Raw genomic sequence first — 15,982 nt, forward strand, 5'->3', positions numbered from 1 at the left:
TTGGACTTGATTTGAGTTAAATGCATCATAACATACAAGTGACTCAAAGTTCTTATTTAGCTATACAAAGTCAGGCCTGGTCAAAGTAGTTTCAATCTTGAGTATGTTGATCTTTGAGGACCCTATTGACTTGATCTACCCTGACTGACCTGGTAACTTTAGCAATTGTGAAATATCTTAGTGTATTGTACATTCTCATAGATTTCTGGGACTCCCTCGTCAGCCCAGAATAATCAGGAAACCATTTTCTGCAAATGATAAAGTATTTTGAAATAAAACAGAGTCTGCCAAAACTGCATTGGTCAGTGAAGTGAAGAGGGGCAGTGGTTTTATTATTACGTGCAATGATCTCTATTTGTGTCTCTAGGACCTGTTGTTGAAATAATAATGTACCAAGAACATTTCCATCCAGGAGTCATGTTCGATCTCGTTTGGTGGAATTCGTGAATTCTATCCAAGTGTTAAGTAGTAGTACTGTAACAGCAAACAGTTTCATCAGTGATTTAATGATTTTACACAAATCATGTTGATGTCGATGATTTTTGTAAAGGAAGAACAGAGAGCAATGATCGATTTTCTTTCTTGCCAATTTGAGAAATAAAATCCGTGAACCATTAACAAAAGTGCATAGGCAAGGTTGGAAAGTACACTTTTAAGTTGCAATGCCAGCAAAAAGCAGGTTGTTAGGTTACTTTACCTATTATATACGATGAAAAGCAAGCATTCTGGTTGTGCCACCCACCAGACCTTTTAAAGTGCATGAGCTACGTTTGTGACATTTTGCAAGTACAATTGATCCTTATAAAAAGTGGGAATTCTTTTCAAACTTTCAGAATTGTGTAGTTAGGTTAGTGACTTGTTGCATCAAGGTTAGTTAGTTCTCCAATGTTACTGCCAATAATCTAAATTGCACTTGATACCCATATGTGATAGTTAACCAAATCGATAATATTGTGGATTGGCATTTACAGTCTATAACATGATAAAAATTATTCTGACATTATATTGTATGTTTCAATAAATTCACTAAAAATTGAATGGAAGTTTGCTCTGGGTGTTCTTTGTTTTATGGCTGTTTTCTTATTGGGCCGTAACAAAACCTGTGCATTGTAGTATCTGTAGAAGTTAAAGACAATAGTAGAAATATCAAACGGATGATGAAGCAATCCAATTTGTATGGTTTTAATTATATATTCAGAACAAATATCTTTCACGGCCTAGTTTTCTAACCATAGGAAGTTTTAATGCAGAATTCGTACCGATGGCACTCTAGTTCCGAGAGTGATGTGGTTTGCTGATTTACCCACAAGTTTTAGTTGCAGTGATGTGCACCTGCTGATAATGCTAGCTCCTCTAGCATGCAACTGCTTTTATGTTTCCTCCTTTTAGTACTTCAAACGAGTGACAAATAGTACAAAAGCACATTGACCACAGTCGACCTTTGACATGCACTACCAGATAAATGGCAGTTAATGAGAAAGCTCTGTTTTCTTTTAACGTATGAAGTATCATTTATATTGTACTGAGCCGGTACCGGGTTGCATTTTAGTAGTGTGGTGCCAAAATAGAGTGGAATCTTCTGTTACAATAGCAAGTTACTTTTTTTTATGTTAAGCTTCAATGTCTTTGCAATGTTAGGATGGCTATGCCACCCAAGCAACTGGCGATATTTTTTGGCAGTGGTTTGGTTTGCTCATTGATAAAAGCTTTATCCATAGAAACTAAAAGCTAATTGGAATTGACCTTTTTGTGGCACTGATGGTAAAAAGTTTTAACAAATTTCCTTTTGCTGTTACTGACAGTTAGTCTTAAGGATGTGGCAGGAGTTGGTGAGTGACAATTAAGCATGTAGGTAATTGTGCAACTGGTTAATAATTTCATTCAAAATCTAAGCCAAAACTTAAAAGTAGGCAGCGGTATTATATGCGAGGGAAGGATACGTAAAACAATATATTCAAAGTTTTAAATGTGTTAATTAATAAAATTGTGTTTTGGTGTACATAGCATGAAGAAATTCAACCTTTTTACTCATTTTAGGAAACTATTAAGTGTGTCAAAAGTATGAAGGAGTCCACGTTTAGCATCTTGTAGAAGGTTCCTCTTCCAAAAATGGGCTAATGAACTTTAACAGAAAAGATTGAGAAAGAAGGCTCCCTTGTGCTTTGTGAGACCTAATAATAAAAAAAAGGATAAATGAAGCCCCTGCACAGATGAGCACCTTTGTTCAAATCTTCAACAAGGTGAGTATTTTGCTTTTTTGGTCAGGCCTGGGATTCGTTCACGAAACAACGAAAAGAGGTGCTCAGCTTTTCAAAAACCAAGCGAGCTCCTTCACTTTAAATTGTATGATTATCCACATGAGAAGGTAAAGGGGCTTTGACTTAACCTCTTGCCAGAAAGAGGGTGCCTTGTGACAATGCAATTTTCCCTTAGTACTGTGCTGCATTGCTAGCTGAAGCTGTGTGTTCAGTTACAGACGCAGAGCTCAAGCCCATAACATACCTTCGAGAAGTGTGTCCTGGCACTGAGTTGTTAACACTTTGCCGCACCTGCATTTTGTCTTAATTTTAAGAGAGCTCTGTGAAACCACATTACAGATCTCCCATTTTTGCCAAGATGGCTAGAACTTTCAGATTCTAAACCCTATGTAAGCCATAATAAATTTGAAGTTGATCCGGTGCAGCTTTGCAGTGTATTCTGTGGCTTTGCAATTGCTTTTTCCGTACCAGGTTGTTTTGCTAGAAAGGTTGTTGAGCTGTGGCAGCTGATGTACTCACTAGATCTCATGTAAAATGTCATGATCTTGTACCATATAGCAAATTCTTAACAACTTGCTTTTAGTAATTTGGCCCTTGTTTAAACAGTATACATTTACTGGAACTTGTATTTTGTGGATAAGGAACTTCTGTATCTTGCTGTCCTGTGGTGATTTACTCTTGCGTTTTTATCCTGTTTGAGCACAGAGGTAGCTGTCTCATATTTTTGTTGAGTAGCACAAGGTGGTATATTGGGATATATAGTTTATGCCACACTTCTAACTAAGTCCATTAAAAACATTCACTGGATATTAAATTGTTCGACTTTATTAATTCATTTGTTTAAGTCATACTAAATCAGTAACATTTGAGCTTTGCGATAATGCAGTCCTGATTGCTTATAAATTGTATACTAGTTTTTTATAGTGGGCCTCCATAATAACCTTTTACATCAGATCATAGTCTTTTAAATTGTGATCTATCCTGAATATATGAACACACACACTTGAAAGTGATTTGCTGATTATTGGAGAATTTCTAGCTAACATGTAATGAAGTGATCCTTAATGTCAGAATTTGCAGCTGTAACCAACTGCAGAATAAAAACTGTTTTACACTGAAAATACTTTTTCCTTGCAGTGTAATCTTTTTAAGTTGGCCTTGATTTTGCTACTTACAAGATATTTATCCTCGCTCTTTAGCATGGTGTGATGTGTAAAATGGGTCTCCCGGGACCTCTATGAAAGATGAGACCAACAATCTACCTTGGAATTGAGAAATTAACAAGTCAGTGGAGATTCAGATTTAATGCAGAATCTTTTTTTATTAAGAAAAAGGGCGAGAGGTTGGATTAAGCTAAACAAAGGAAAAAATAAAAGATGTTTAAAACTAAAGATTCTTGGATTTAACAACTATTTACTGTCTGTTGATATGGAACTCCACATAAAACATCCATTGAAGATTTAAGCTGAGCGACGTTTTGGAATATTGCATGGAAGGATATTGTAAAACTTGAAAGGGTTCAGAGAAGATTTCCAAAGATGTTGCGAGAATTGGAGAGTTTGAGCTACAGGGAGAGGCAGATTAGGCTGGGGCTGTTTTCCCTGGAGGGGTGACCTTTAGAGGTTCATAAAATCATGAGGGGCATGGAAAGGATAAATAGACAAGATCTTTTCCCTGAGTTGGGGGGAGTCCACAACTAGAGGGCATAGGTTTAGGGTGAGAGGGAAAAGATTTAAAAGGGACCTAAGGGCCAAACTTTTTCATGCAGAGGGTGAGGTGTGTATGGAATGAGTTGCCAGAGGAATGGTGGAGGCTGGTACAGTTACGACATTTAGAAGGTATCAGGATGGGTATATGAATAGGAAGTGTCATAGGGATATGGTAAATGGGTCTAGATTAATTTATGATATCTGGTATAGACAAGTCAGACCAAAGGTCTATTTCCATGCTGTGCATCACTATGACTGTAAATATACACATTTATTAAATTGTTCCTTTTCTGGGCAAGTGTGTATTTGACATTTCTGGAGCATAACTAAAAGAGAAAGATAAAATCTTGCATTTGTATAGTGCTTTTCATGATCACCAAACATCTCGAAAGCAATTCACAGCCATTGAAATACTTGTGAAGTGTTCACTCTGTCATGTAGCAGTTATTTTCACATGGGAAATATGCAACAGAACACTGACTAGATAATCTGATGACAGTTCAGGGTACATATTGGCTGGGTCCCCAGAATTAACTTTACTCTCCTTTTTGAAATATGCCATTTGATCTATCAGGCAAGACAATATATTGGCCTTGCTCTTATCTGAAAGACTGCACTTCCTCAGTATGACCAGTGGAGCGTGGATGCTGATTTTTGAATTCAAGACTTGGAAGGATACTTGAATTCAAGGGTTCTGTGACTCAGGCGAGAGTGCTCTTAACTGAACCGTGCCTGAAACATGTAATTAAAATGCATTTATATTGCTGTTGTCCAGCCCTACCTTTTTCTGAGGTCATATAAAAGGCAATTAAAGTGAAAAAGTAACAGTTCCTTCAAGCCTTCAGGGAGGCTGAGAGTAAGTGAGCTGTTTCATGAGATTAGAGGAGAGCTGCAAATTATCTCCTACATTAGTGACAGTCTGCTCACCATACATGGAGAACCTTCCTTGTTGCAAGGTGTAGGATGAGTTTCACACTAATCATGGCCTACCATTAAAACTCTGCTGTTTTGACAACCAATTCAGCGCCTTAATCATGGTCATTTCTGATGTGCATTTTTATGAATTTTACTAATTGAATAAATTTCATCTGGGACCACTTGCTATCTGCTTGTCTTTCTTGATGTAATTATGTTTTAAAATACAGAGGAATATGGATCATATATTGCAGAACCATTGACAGCAACTTGTGAAACATTCAACACCCAACCTATTTGTTATCCGTTGTTAGTTGTAAATTTGTGTTTCCCAAGTTAGCACAATTACCAATGCTGATGCTGAAAAATTGGTGTTTTGGAGATCTGTCATGACACTTCTCCAATCCAACAGAATTTAAACATTTCATTTTCCATTCTAACAACACAATCTTGGCATCAAAAGAGGTGAGGGTGTGGCGTCATTACCAATCAGCAGAGAATTTTCACCGGCTTCTTAAACTTCTAACAAAACTCCGATGTTGTATGACTTTTTTTTTTCTCATTGGCCATACTGGAAGTGAGTGTTTTGAGCTGAATTTTTTTTTTTTGGTAATATAACTGCAAAAAAGAGTTTAAAGACATTTTATAAACATAACAGAAAACTTAAACAATTTAATTATTTCATTTATGCTTCGTGCCATATTTAACTACAGCTTGGAGTATTTTATTGCCCAGCTCTTCTAAGAATATCCTTGGATCCAGCCCCTTGCAAATAGCAGGATTTTGAATTTGTAGTATTGAGCTGATTTAAGAGAAAGAAATGTTACTTGCCCCTACATATCGATAAAGCACACTGCTTATGATCTAAGAGGTTTGCTGGGTGAATGTGAATAAAATGAAGTTGTTTTCATGTCTGATGCATAGCCTCGTGGATCAGAGTTGGTGTCAATAATGATCAGCTGATGGTTTAACCGTGGAACCAAATCTGAACAGTGCAATCATGAGATGAATGAAATTAAATGCTTGCTATTCTTTTTCCTCCCCCACATTCTACATTGGCTTGCTCCCCTGCTGCCACCTCCTCTCTTTGTTTTCGGTTTTATGAATAAGGTAGCCAAGTTTTTTTTCTTCCCCCCGGTAAAATGCAACCACAGCTTTTTTTTTCCTTGGGTGCGGCACTTCACAAAAGCCAGTGTCACCAGTGTTCTCTGCCGTCTTTATTTGCATCTCTTGTGTTCTTGTCAATATTAATGGGCGACTGGAACATGATTGAATAATACTGAAACGTTTGGCGGGCAGTTTGCATTGTTGTCACAGTTCAAGTAACAAACGCAGACAATAAATTATAATAGTGGAGAAAAGCAGAGAAAAATCCATCAGTTTTCCACCTGTTTCCTGCAAGTCCAGAGAATAAGTTTGCTTATTCAGTGGAATCCAGATCTAAGCGTTGAATTAAGCTCTGTTTATTCTGCAGCTGTAAATGTGAGTTTGTTGAGGCTCTACAGCTGCGTCACACTAAAGGTAAAGATGTGCTTTAGTGTTAAGTGATTACCCTTCGGTCTAGTCTTTTAACATTTGTTGTTTAATTCACCAAGCCTTATGATGGGGTGATTCGTCGAACCTGGCTGACCACCATTTTCTTGTGTCTTAGCAAGAAGATTATTCAAGGGATATATCTGCAAGGTGCACATGAGTACCGTATGATCCCATTGGGGAAATCCATTTGGCATTTATCACCAACATTTATAGCCTCCGTGTTCTCGACTGGATTCTTCCTTGTGATTTGCGTTGAGCACCAACCACCAGTTTTGGGCTGCAAAGAAATGGTGGAAAATTAGAGTCCCTGCAAGAAAATGTACTTTTATGTGCTCCTGATCCAACAGTGGTGTATTGATACCAGGGAAGATGATGTTGGAATGAAAATTATATGAATGTAAAAAACTTTGGAATCTAGCAGTCAATTAATTTAGTATGATAATCAGTGAGACTGCCGTAAGAATCAGTGTCTCCTTAATCATTCTGAACCAAGCGTGCATTAAAGCCTGGAGATGTGAGATAGCAACCACTCTATCATTAGTGTAGTTCAGGCTAACATCATTGTAATGCAGCTAGTTCATGAGTATCTGGTATAGCATTGAATACTTTCTGTTTTGGTGTTTTTAGTTATTCCTCCTAATATCTCCTTTGGCATAGGGTCAATTTTTACCTTGTGCCTTGGGACATAATGTTAAAGGCTTTATACAAACCCAAGTTGTTGGACTGGAACCACCAGTCAGGAATGAAGACTGCGTATTGTGATCCTTTATCACAGGGTGTAGTGTAACTTCAGTTTCAGTCACAGTTTGTGAGTTATGTTTTGTGCTGTCAGGTTGTTCCATCAGAAATATATATCTAAAGTCATTACTGAGATACAGTACTTTGAACTGATGACATTACAAGCAGTAACTCCACTAAGTACTTAATTGGCTGTGAATCGCTTTGAGAAGTCCAGTGGGTGTGATAAGCTCTAAATAAATGCAGTAGTTTCTAGCTCTCTGAAATGCAGGAGCACAAATAAAGTAACCACTAAGTTTCCTCCCAAGCCACAATCCATCCTGACTTGGAACAATATTGCTGTTCCTTCACTGTCATGGAGTCAAAATCCCAGGCACCCTTCTGAAACTACTGTGCGTGAGGTCAGTGGATGAGGGAAGAATGGCGGTCAGAAACCTTCAAGGAGTGGGCTGCTGTGGTGGCAGCAGACTAAGGTGAATATGCTTGTGTTACCTGGTTCTGCCCCACATCTCACTGCAGTCCCCATCACTCAGACCCCTCTCTGGCTTGGCCCAGGGTGTCCTCACTTATAATCAGGATTGCATTCCTGAAAATTGCAACTAGAAGTCAAGCGTTGATTCCTAATGAAATCAGTGTTAAAGCAGGACTTAGGATCTGTAGGGCCTTCCTTAGCCAAAAAAAATTAAAAGGGTACCCCTGTCCCTGATATACAGTGCTTTAAATGTCTGATTCCTTCAGTGATAAATGAAATAACTGCTGAAATAACTATTTTTCTTTTATGTTTTCATGTAACAGTCTACTTGCAGCATAGGAGAGGTTGCTGTCTGGAGTTTGTGCTAGGGAGCCTTTGCTCTTTTGAGTTCTGGGTTACTTGCTGGGCCATTCATTGTTCTTGGCTGTTGGCTAGTTGTATTTATTTTTGCAGCTGTGATGGGATGGTCTGTGGTGTCTCTTCTTGCTCCCTCTCCAATGTTAGTAATAAGTTGATCAGACATCTTGCATATAAAGACTGATCAGTGAGGACATTTCGGGAACACTGATGTCTGTTTTCCGTTTTGAGATCTCGACACAGTCACAGCAACTGTTTAGGCCTGTGTCAGGTGAAAGCCTGCTCTCCAGCCACTTCGACATGGGAAGGTTTATCCTCCATGACCCATGACTGTTTTTCCCCTACGGCATTTGGCCACTTGCAAGATCTTTGTCGCATTAATGTTCATGTTCCTTTTCATGTATGTGACGGTGAACTCCATTTGAGTCTAAATAGCCTTCATTATCCTTTGCACGATAGTTTCATCTCCATATTTGCCTTCATGCTTACCATCCGTGCAAAACCCTTTCTGATCTAATTCCCCTGGTTTAGTGTGTTTGTACAGTGCAGCAGTACTTATAAACAGATGTTTGTGGTCCCTCCTGTGTCTATTGTATATTCAGGGTGAGGCTATCCTTTTGTATCTTGATTCGGGAGAGACACGTAGCTTAGGTTTTCTAGTCAAATCCTTAATCCCCTAGCATCCCCTCCAGACAATACTTTTCCTTATTCTGGTGACTCTTCTATCTTGCTTCAATCTCCTCCTGTAACTGTCAGCCCTTTCATTTCCTTCATTGATATTCCTACTTCTCCTGGCTTGAATAGGCTTGAACTATTAATTTGTAAGTAGAAGTGAACACCAGTCTTGTGATTGCTGGACTGAAACTCTGTTCCATAATGGAGAATTTTGTTTTTTGCAATTTCTGGCCCTCAGATTTTGCCAGTTGGCATTTTGCACTCTGAACATAGTTAAGGAAAGGAATTGACATATACAGAATCTTAATTCCTATGGACTATATTCTTCAGAGGGTATAATTTCCAGTTTTAATTTATGATATGCAGGGTGATTTATTAAATAAGCACATAAAATAAAAACTGGCTGTTCGATCGCGGGAGACCACGGATTCATATTATGGGAGTCACCTTGTGTGTGAGTCACCATGTATCTGAGTTTGTGGCTCATTGTGGAGACTACAAACTCTCTTGAGCCAGTTCCATTTTGCTGTCTATTCTGACTTCAGTGCTGCTCACCTTTTGTGTGTGTGTGTGTGTGTGTGTGTGTGTGTGTGTGTGTGTCTTTCATTTTTCTTTCTTTCTCTCTCTCTTTCATCTCTATCACTTCAGTCTGCAGGTCTCTAACTGCACCCAGTGGGTGGGACGCAAATGCAATTGTCTTAATGGCCAAGACACTATTTATTGTCCATTACTAGTTGTCTCAGGAACATTGAGTCAGCCACAGGGATCGGGCTAGTCATATGTAGTCCCCAATCAGGTAGTGTTTATAAACTTCAAAATTTATGACTGGGTTTACAGTCATAATGCCAGATATTACCTCTGGTTCTTTTCTTGTCGTAATTGTTATTTATAACAAGTTATTTTTGAGAAACATTCATTGAGCATGACACCAGTTTGGCTGAGAAATGATGAAGTTTGAAAAAGCAAACAGTGATTGAACAGTTTTTGATAAAATAGATCTACACTTCCTCAAATACCAGCTTGGGAGCAATGTTGGAAATATTGATTTCTGCATTGCCAAGCGCTGGTGATCCTGCTCCACTTTTGCCATTTTACTGGCGCATTGAATAAGCCCAATGCAGTCTCAATCATGCATTTTTCTATGTTGTCAATGCATACAGGAGGTCATGTGCATAAGTTTTATATTAGGCAGTATCTCTCTGCCAGTAGACACTAAATTGAAATCTTGCCAGTGATCCATTCAGCAGCCACTTTACGATAGCACAGGGCTGTGATAGTGAACTTTAAAGTTAATGTTGAACAAGGGAAAAGAATTGACAATTTCAATCTTCACTCGACCTGACTGCAATATTTGATTGTCGTAAAGTGGCCTGTGAAATAGAACAAAGGTTAATGCTGTTCAGAGTAGGACCAGTTTAATCCCAAATGTATGGTTATGCTGGTGGCAGTTCATGGGCCTCTAGAGAAATATATTTAGGAGTTTATTTTCCAACTGTGAATGTGCAATTATTGTTCACTCCGTTCTGGTAGTTTACGTGGAGTCTATTTTCTGAAAAGTAAACCTTTGCAGTAAATGGCTCTCTCTTGTGGATATTTTAAGTATTGCAGTTATCAATTTCTGAGATTGATATACTGTGGAGAGGTTGGTTTTGATGCCAGTTAAGGTAAGACTAGATTACTTCAGCCCAACAAGTCCACACCGACCCACCAAAGCGTAATCCACCCAGATCCATTCCCCTACATTTACCCCTTCACCTAACACTACGGGCAATTTAGCATGGCCAATTCACCTGACCTGCACATTTTTGGATTGTGGGAGGAAACCGGAGCACCCGGAGGAAGCCCATGCAGACACTGGGAGAATGTGCAAACTCCACACACACAGGCGGGAATTGAACCTTCTGTGTCCTTTTACAATGTCAATTTGATTTCACTTGGTGGGCTGTGTGTTAGGGGGGAGTTTCCCTATTTATTTGTCAGCTGAAGATTTTTCACCTTGGTTCAGAAAGTCTCATGAACAATGGGTTTTTATTTTGCCTTCCTTTTAAAGGAAAGCTGTGATTCTGCTGTAATATTTAAATTATTTGCGACTGTTTGTAACCTGCCCAAACTATCGACAGGTCACACCTGAGTTCAGCGCTGTGTGTAACTTGACCTCTCACTTTGGCTTGTTGATTGTTCTAAAGTTGCTTGTAATGGTGAAAGGCATACAAAAGTAATACACCTAAAAAATCAAACCGCTTGTCTTCTGGGTCACTAGATTGTAAAGTTTGACAGAAAAACTAAATTGGAGCTCCTTCCCGGAATAATCTACAGATACATTAAATACAGTTGATGATCAAATAAGACGGGCCGCGTTGACAACGATCTCCAAACAGTTGCCAAAACGGTGATCATCCGAACCCATGATCACTGCCATCTAGCAGGAAAAACAACCAACTTAATGAAAGACTTCTCCCACCCCAGTTATACTGTCTTCCACCCTCTGACCATCGGGTAGAAGATATAAAAGTTCGAATACATGTGTGAACCGCTTCTTCCCTGCTGTTATCAGACTTTTTCAAAAGACCTCTTAAATGTTAATGCTGATCTCTCGCTCTCTGCACTCTGATCTGCTACCCTGCTGCACTTTGGTATGATCTGCCTATGTAGTTTGTGTATCTACAACACATGGATTACAGTGGTTCAAGAAGACAGCTCACCACTATCTTGTTCAGGGCTATTGGAGACTGACAATAAATGCTGGCCCAGCCAGTGATGCCCACACCCTTGAGTGAATGAAAAAAACCTCTGTGGTCAGTATTTTGATTTTCTATCTAATAAAAGTTTTGCCCTCATGTTGGTTGGTACACATGTGGACATGTTCTCATGTGGTTTTCTTTCAGCAGTTGAGTGCAACTCTCCTGTGAAATCCATCCTAACTCTTGGCTTCGGAGCAAGATGGACCAGTGGGGAGGCAGGCTAGACAATTGGATGTAGGAGGTGAACTGGATGGGATCTAGTGGGGCTGTAGGGGATATGTTAAACCCATCATCCTTGGAGATGTTTCTCTGCTGGAGAGGAACGTCTCAAAAGAGGAACCTACATAACATGAACCCCTACCTTTCGTCTCACATGGGGGGGGCATTTTAAGTTGTGTAAGTAAATATTTACAGTAAAATTTCTTTTGAATGTATCAATCATCTCATCAGCTTTAATTCACGACTTTGTTTTATTTTTAACAGGTGAACAAGCAACACCGTTGAATTTGCAGTGAAACATAAATGCTCCACAGCAACTAAAATCCATCTGCTTTGGTAAGTAATTACTATTATTTATATGGTTATTGTATTTGTATTTATTTCATTAAGAAATTCTGCTTTCATCTGAAGAATAGCCCACATTTCTGCCCCTCTCCCCACTGAAGTTTCCTTTTGATTTGATGTGGTATTTCCCAGAGTGCTTTGAAAGTGACACTCCCAGATGAAGATTCAGCGTCACCTCTGGGGCGTGCTGGCATTTTCTTTAGAGCAAGGGTGGTGGAGGAGAGATGGGAACTCAGTCACATCCTGTTAGCTGACTTGAGTGTGTTGACAGGCAGGAAAGCACCAGAAGGAAATTTGTTCAGCTATTGTTTTGTCCAAGTTTCTGCAGCTGATTGAAAGAACCATGAGGGAATCTCTGGCTGTTGTGAAGTGTCGACAACTGGTGGCATTTTTGTAGAAGGCCAGTGACTCACCGAAAGTGCATGCCTGTGTGACTGCTGCAGCCCAGGAGGTACTGCGCCAGTCACTTGCAGTTTATCCCTCTTACAATACTCGGTGCCACACACCAGTCACCATCTATTGAAGGGAGTGAAGACTGTCATTCTGTGAGGGACTGCAGCATTCACTGCTAGCATCTCGTAAACAGCTGTTGGATGTGTTAGTGGTTCTCTATCTCTTTCTGTCTTTTGTTAATTGGAAAGACTTTTTCAGGGAATATTCATAGTTCACTGTTGACAGTGAGGTCTGTGAGAGACAACAGCAAGAGTTCAGAATTGCTCACAGAAGGAGAACCTTCTGCCCGTTGTGACCATGCCAGCTATTTAAGCACCTATCTGCTCCTAACCCATTTTCCTGCACTTGGCCTGTAGCCTTGTATGCCAAGATCCTTCAGGTATTCATCTCAATGCTACTTAATGTTGTAATTGTTCCGGCCTCTACCACCTTTTCAGGTAGTGAGTTTCAGATGCACCACACTGAAAAATAATTCTGTAAATCCCTCCTCAACCTCTCCTGCCTCTCACCATAGCTTTTAGTTATTGAGCCCTCCAATAAGGGGAGATGTTTCTCTCTATCTACACTATCTATGCTTTTCATAATTTTGTAGGTCTCAGTCAGCGCCCTCCAACAGCAGCCTTCTCTGTTCTCAGGAAAATTACTGCAGTCTTTCTAATCTCTCTCCTCATTATTGAATTGCTTTAACCAGGGCAACATCCTGGTAAATCTCCTCCTCCTCTGTGCCCTTCTCCAGTGCGCTCACATATTTTCTATAATGGGGTGACTAAAGCTGTGCATGGTACTCCAGCTGTGGGCTAACTAACATCTTTGTACTGTTCCATGGTCTTGTATTTGATGCTTTAAGTATCATATCCCTTAATGCCCTTTTTATCTGTGTCCTTGTTGCTTTCAAGGATGTGCGGATATTCACACCAAGGTTTGTCTGATTCTCTGTACCTCCTGAGGTCCTACCATTCATTACGTATTTTCTTGCCTAAATGCATCAGTTCTCGCTTTTCAGGATTAAAGTTTATTTGCCACTTTTTTCTGCCCATCTGAAAAGGCTGTCTGTGTTGTTCTGTTGTCTAAGGCTTTCTTCCTGTCGGTTTACCACACCTCCAATTTTTTGTGAATCTGCTAAACAAGTACCATACATTTTGTGTTTTGATCATTTAATGGACACTCCAAGCAACCAGGGACTCCGCACCAAACCCTGCGGAGCATCGCTTGATGCAAGCTTTCTGGCAACGAAGGATGGCAAAATGTTTGTTTGTTTTCTTTGCAATGAAAGCACGAGCTGAATCACTGCTTTGAAACTTATTCACACACTGACCTCAGTTCACAGTTGGTGAATCGTCATGAATCAAGAATAAACCTCCAGCCTTTATGTAAACCTACTTTTTGCTTCTCAAACACGTTTTCACACTATTTAAAAAAGAAGTGTTTAAAAAGAATTTAAAAGGTTAATTATAATCAGTACACGGTAAAAGCTTTTGGATCTTATTTTACAGGTCACGTGTAGAAAGTTGAACTAAATTTGTTGGCTTGTGGCGATGGATAGAGCAAGTGCTGCATTGCGGAAGCGAAATCAGGTAATTGTGAGACTTGTTGGTTTCTATTGACATATGTTGTGAAGTGGATTTTTTTTTTTACACTGAGCTGTAGTAAACCTCCAAGTGTCAGTGTCTGAAACATGTATTCTGGGGACTGGAATTGCTTTTCTCACAAAGGCTTGCCAAGACAGTGAGCACTTACCTAACCAGTTGGCTGAATGACCTGTTTCTGGGCTTTTAACTTCCATATAATCCGCGATGCAACTTTTCATTTGTAATTGTAAGGTAGAACAATTTCATCCTTGGACAGGAAAAAAAAAAGAATATGAAACGATGCAATTATGATTTGTGCTTTTGTTCAGTGGTTTATCATCCTCCGCTGTTTTGTCCCTTTGGGGATACTTTATTCCGGTTATTGTTCCTTCATAGAGTCATAGAGATGTACAGCATGGAAACAAACCCTTCGGTCCAACCCATCTATGCTGACCAGATATCCCAACCCAATCGAGTCCCACCTGCCAGCACCCAGCCCATATCCCTCCAAACCCTTCCTATTCATATACCCATCCTGATGCCTCTTAAATGTTGCAATTGTACCAGCCTCCACCACTTCCTCTGGCAGCTCATTCCATACCCGTACCACCCTCTGCGTGAAAAAGTTGCCCCTTAGGTCTCTTTTATATCTTTTCCCCTCTCACCCTAAACCTATGCCCTCTCGTTCTGGACTCCCCCACCCCAGGGAAGAGACTTTGCCTATTTACCCTATCCATGCCCCTCATTATTTTGTAAACCTCCAGAAGGTCACCCCTCAGCCTCCGCTCCAGGGAAAACAGCCCAAGCCTGTTCAGCCTCTCCCAATACAATTCCTCCAACCCTGGCAACACCCTTGTAAATCTTTCCTGTACCCTTTCAAGTTTCACAACGCCTTTCTAATAGGAAGGAGACCAGAATTGCACGCAATATCCCAAATGGCCTAACCAATGTCCTATACAGACACAGCATGATCTCCCAATTCCTGTACTCCATACTCTGACCAATAAAGGAAAATATACCAAACGCCTTCTTCACTATCCTATCTACCTGCAACTCGATTTTCAAGGAGCTATGAACCTGCACTCCAAGGTCTCTTTGTTCAGCAACACTCCCTAGGACCTTACCATTAAGTGTATACGTCCTGCTAAGATTTGCTTTCCCAAATTGCAGCACCTCCCATTTATCTGAATTAATCTCCATCTGCCACTTCTCAGTCCATTGGCCCATCTGGTCAAGATCCTGCTGCAATCTGAGGTAACCCTCTTCGCTGTCCACTACATCTCCAATTTGGTATCATCTGCAAACTTACTAACTGTACCTCTTATGCTTGCATTCAAATCATTTATATAAATGACAAAAGTAGAGGCCCCAGCACCGATCCTTGTGGCACTCTACTGGTCACAGGCCTCCAGTCTGAAAAACTACCCTCCGCCACCGTCTTCTGTCTTCTACCTTTGAGCCAGTTCGGTATCCAAATGGCTAGTTCTCCCTGTATTCTGTGAGATCTAACCTTGCTAATCAATCTTCCATGGGGAACCTTGTCGAACGCCTTACTGAAATGCATATAGATCACATCTACCACTCTGCACTCATCAATCCTCTTTGTTACTTTCTCAAAAAACTCAATCAAGTTTGTGAGACCTGATTTCCCATGCACAAAGCCATGTTGACTATCCCTAATCAGTCCTTGCCTTTCCAAATATACGTACATCCTGTCCCTCAGGATTTCCTCCAACAACTTGCCCACCACTGAGACCAGTCTCACTGGTCTATAGTTCCCTGGCTTGTCCTTACCACCCTTCCTTCTTAAACAGTGGCACCACATTAACCAACCTCCATTCTCCGGCACCTCACCTGTGACTATCGATGAAACAATATCTCAGCAAGAGGCCCAGCAATCACTTCTCTAGCATCCCACAGAGTTCTAGGGTACACCTGATCAGGTCCTGGGAATTTATCCACCTTTGTGTTTCAAGACATCCAGCACTTCCTCCTC

The 15,982-nt window shown here is 40.2% G+C and overlaps 1 protein-coding gene across 3 annotated transcripts in view; it reads left to right on the forward strand.

Moving 5' to 3' along the window:
- Positions 1-15,982, forward strand: part of LOC122559523 (zinc finger protein 800-like) — a 116,146-nt gene that overhangs the window by 57,525 nt on the left and 42,639 nt on the right. For all 3 annotated transcript variants that reach the window (XM_043709125.1, XM_043709124.1, XM_043709126.1), the window contains 2 exons: positions 11,885-11,956; positions 13,912-13,992. In XM_043709125.1, the coding sequence (XP_043565060.1) occupies positions 13,954-13,992 (39 nt within the window). In that variant the 5' untranslated portion in view covers positions 11,885-11,956; positions 13,912-13,953. The remainder of the gene's footprint in view (positions 1-11,884; positions 11,957-13,911; positions 13,993-15,982) is intronic.

Source organism: Chiloscyllium plagiosum, chromosome 19 (genome assembly GCF_004010195.1).
Source record: "Chiloscyllium plagiosum isolate BGI_BamShark_2017 chromosome 19, ASM401019v2, whole genome shotgun sequence".
Lineage (NCBI taxonomy): Eukaryota > Metazoa > Chordata > Chondrichthyes > Orectolobiformes > Hemiscylliidae > Chiloscyllium > Chiloscyllium plagiosum.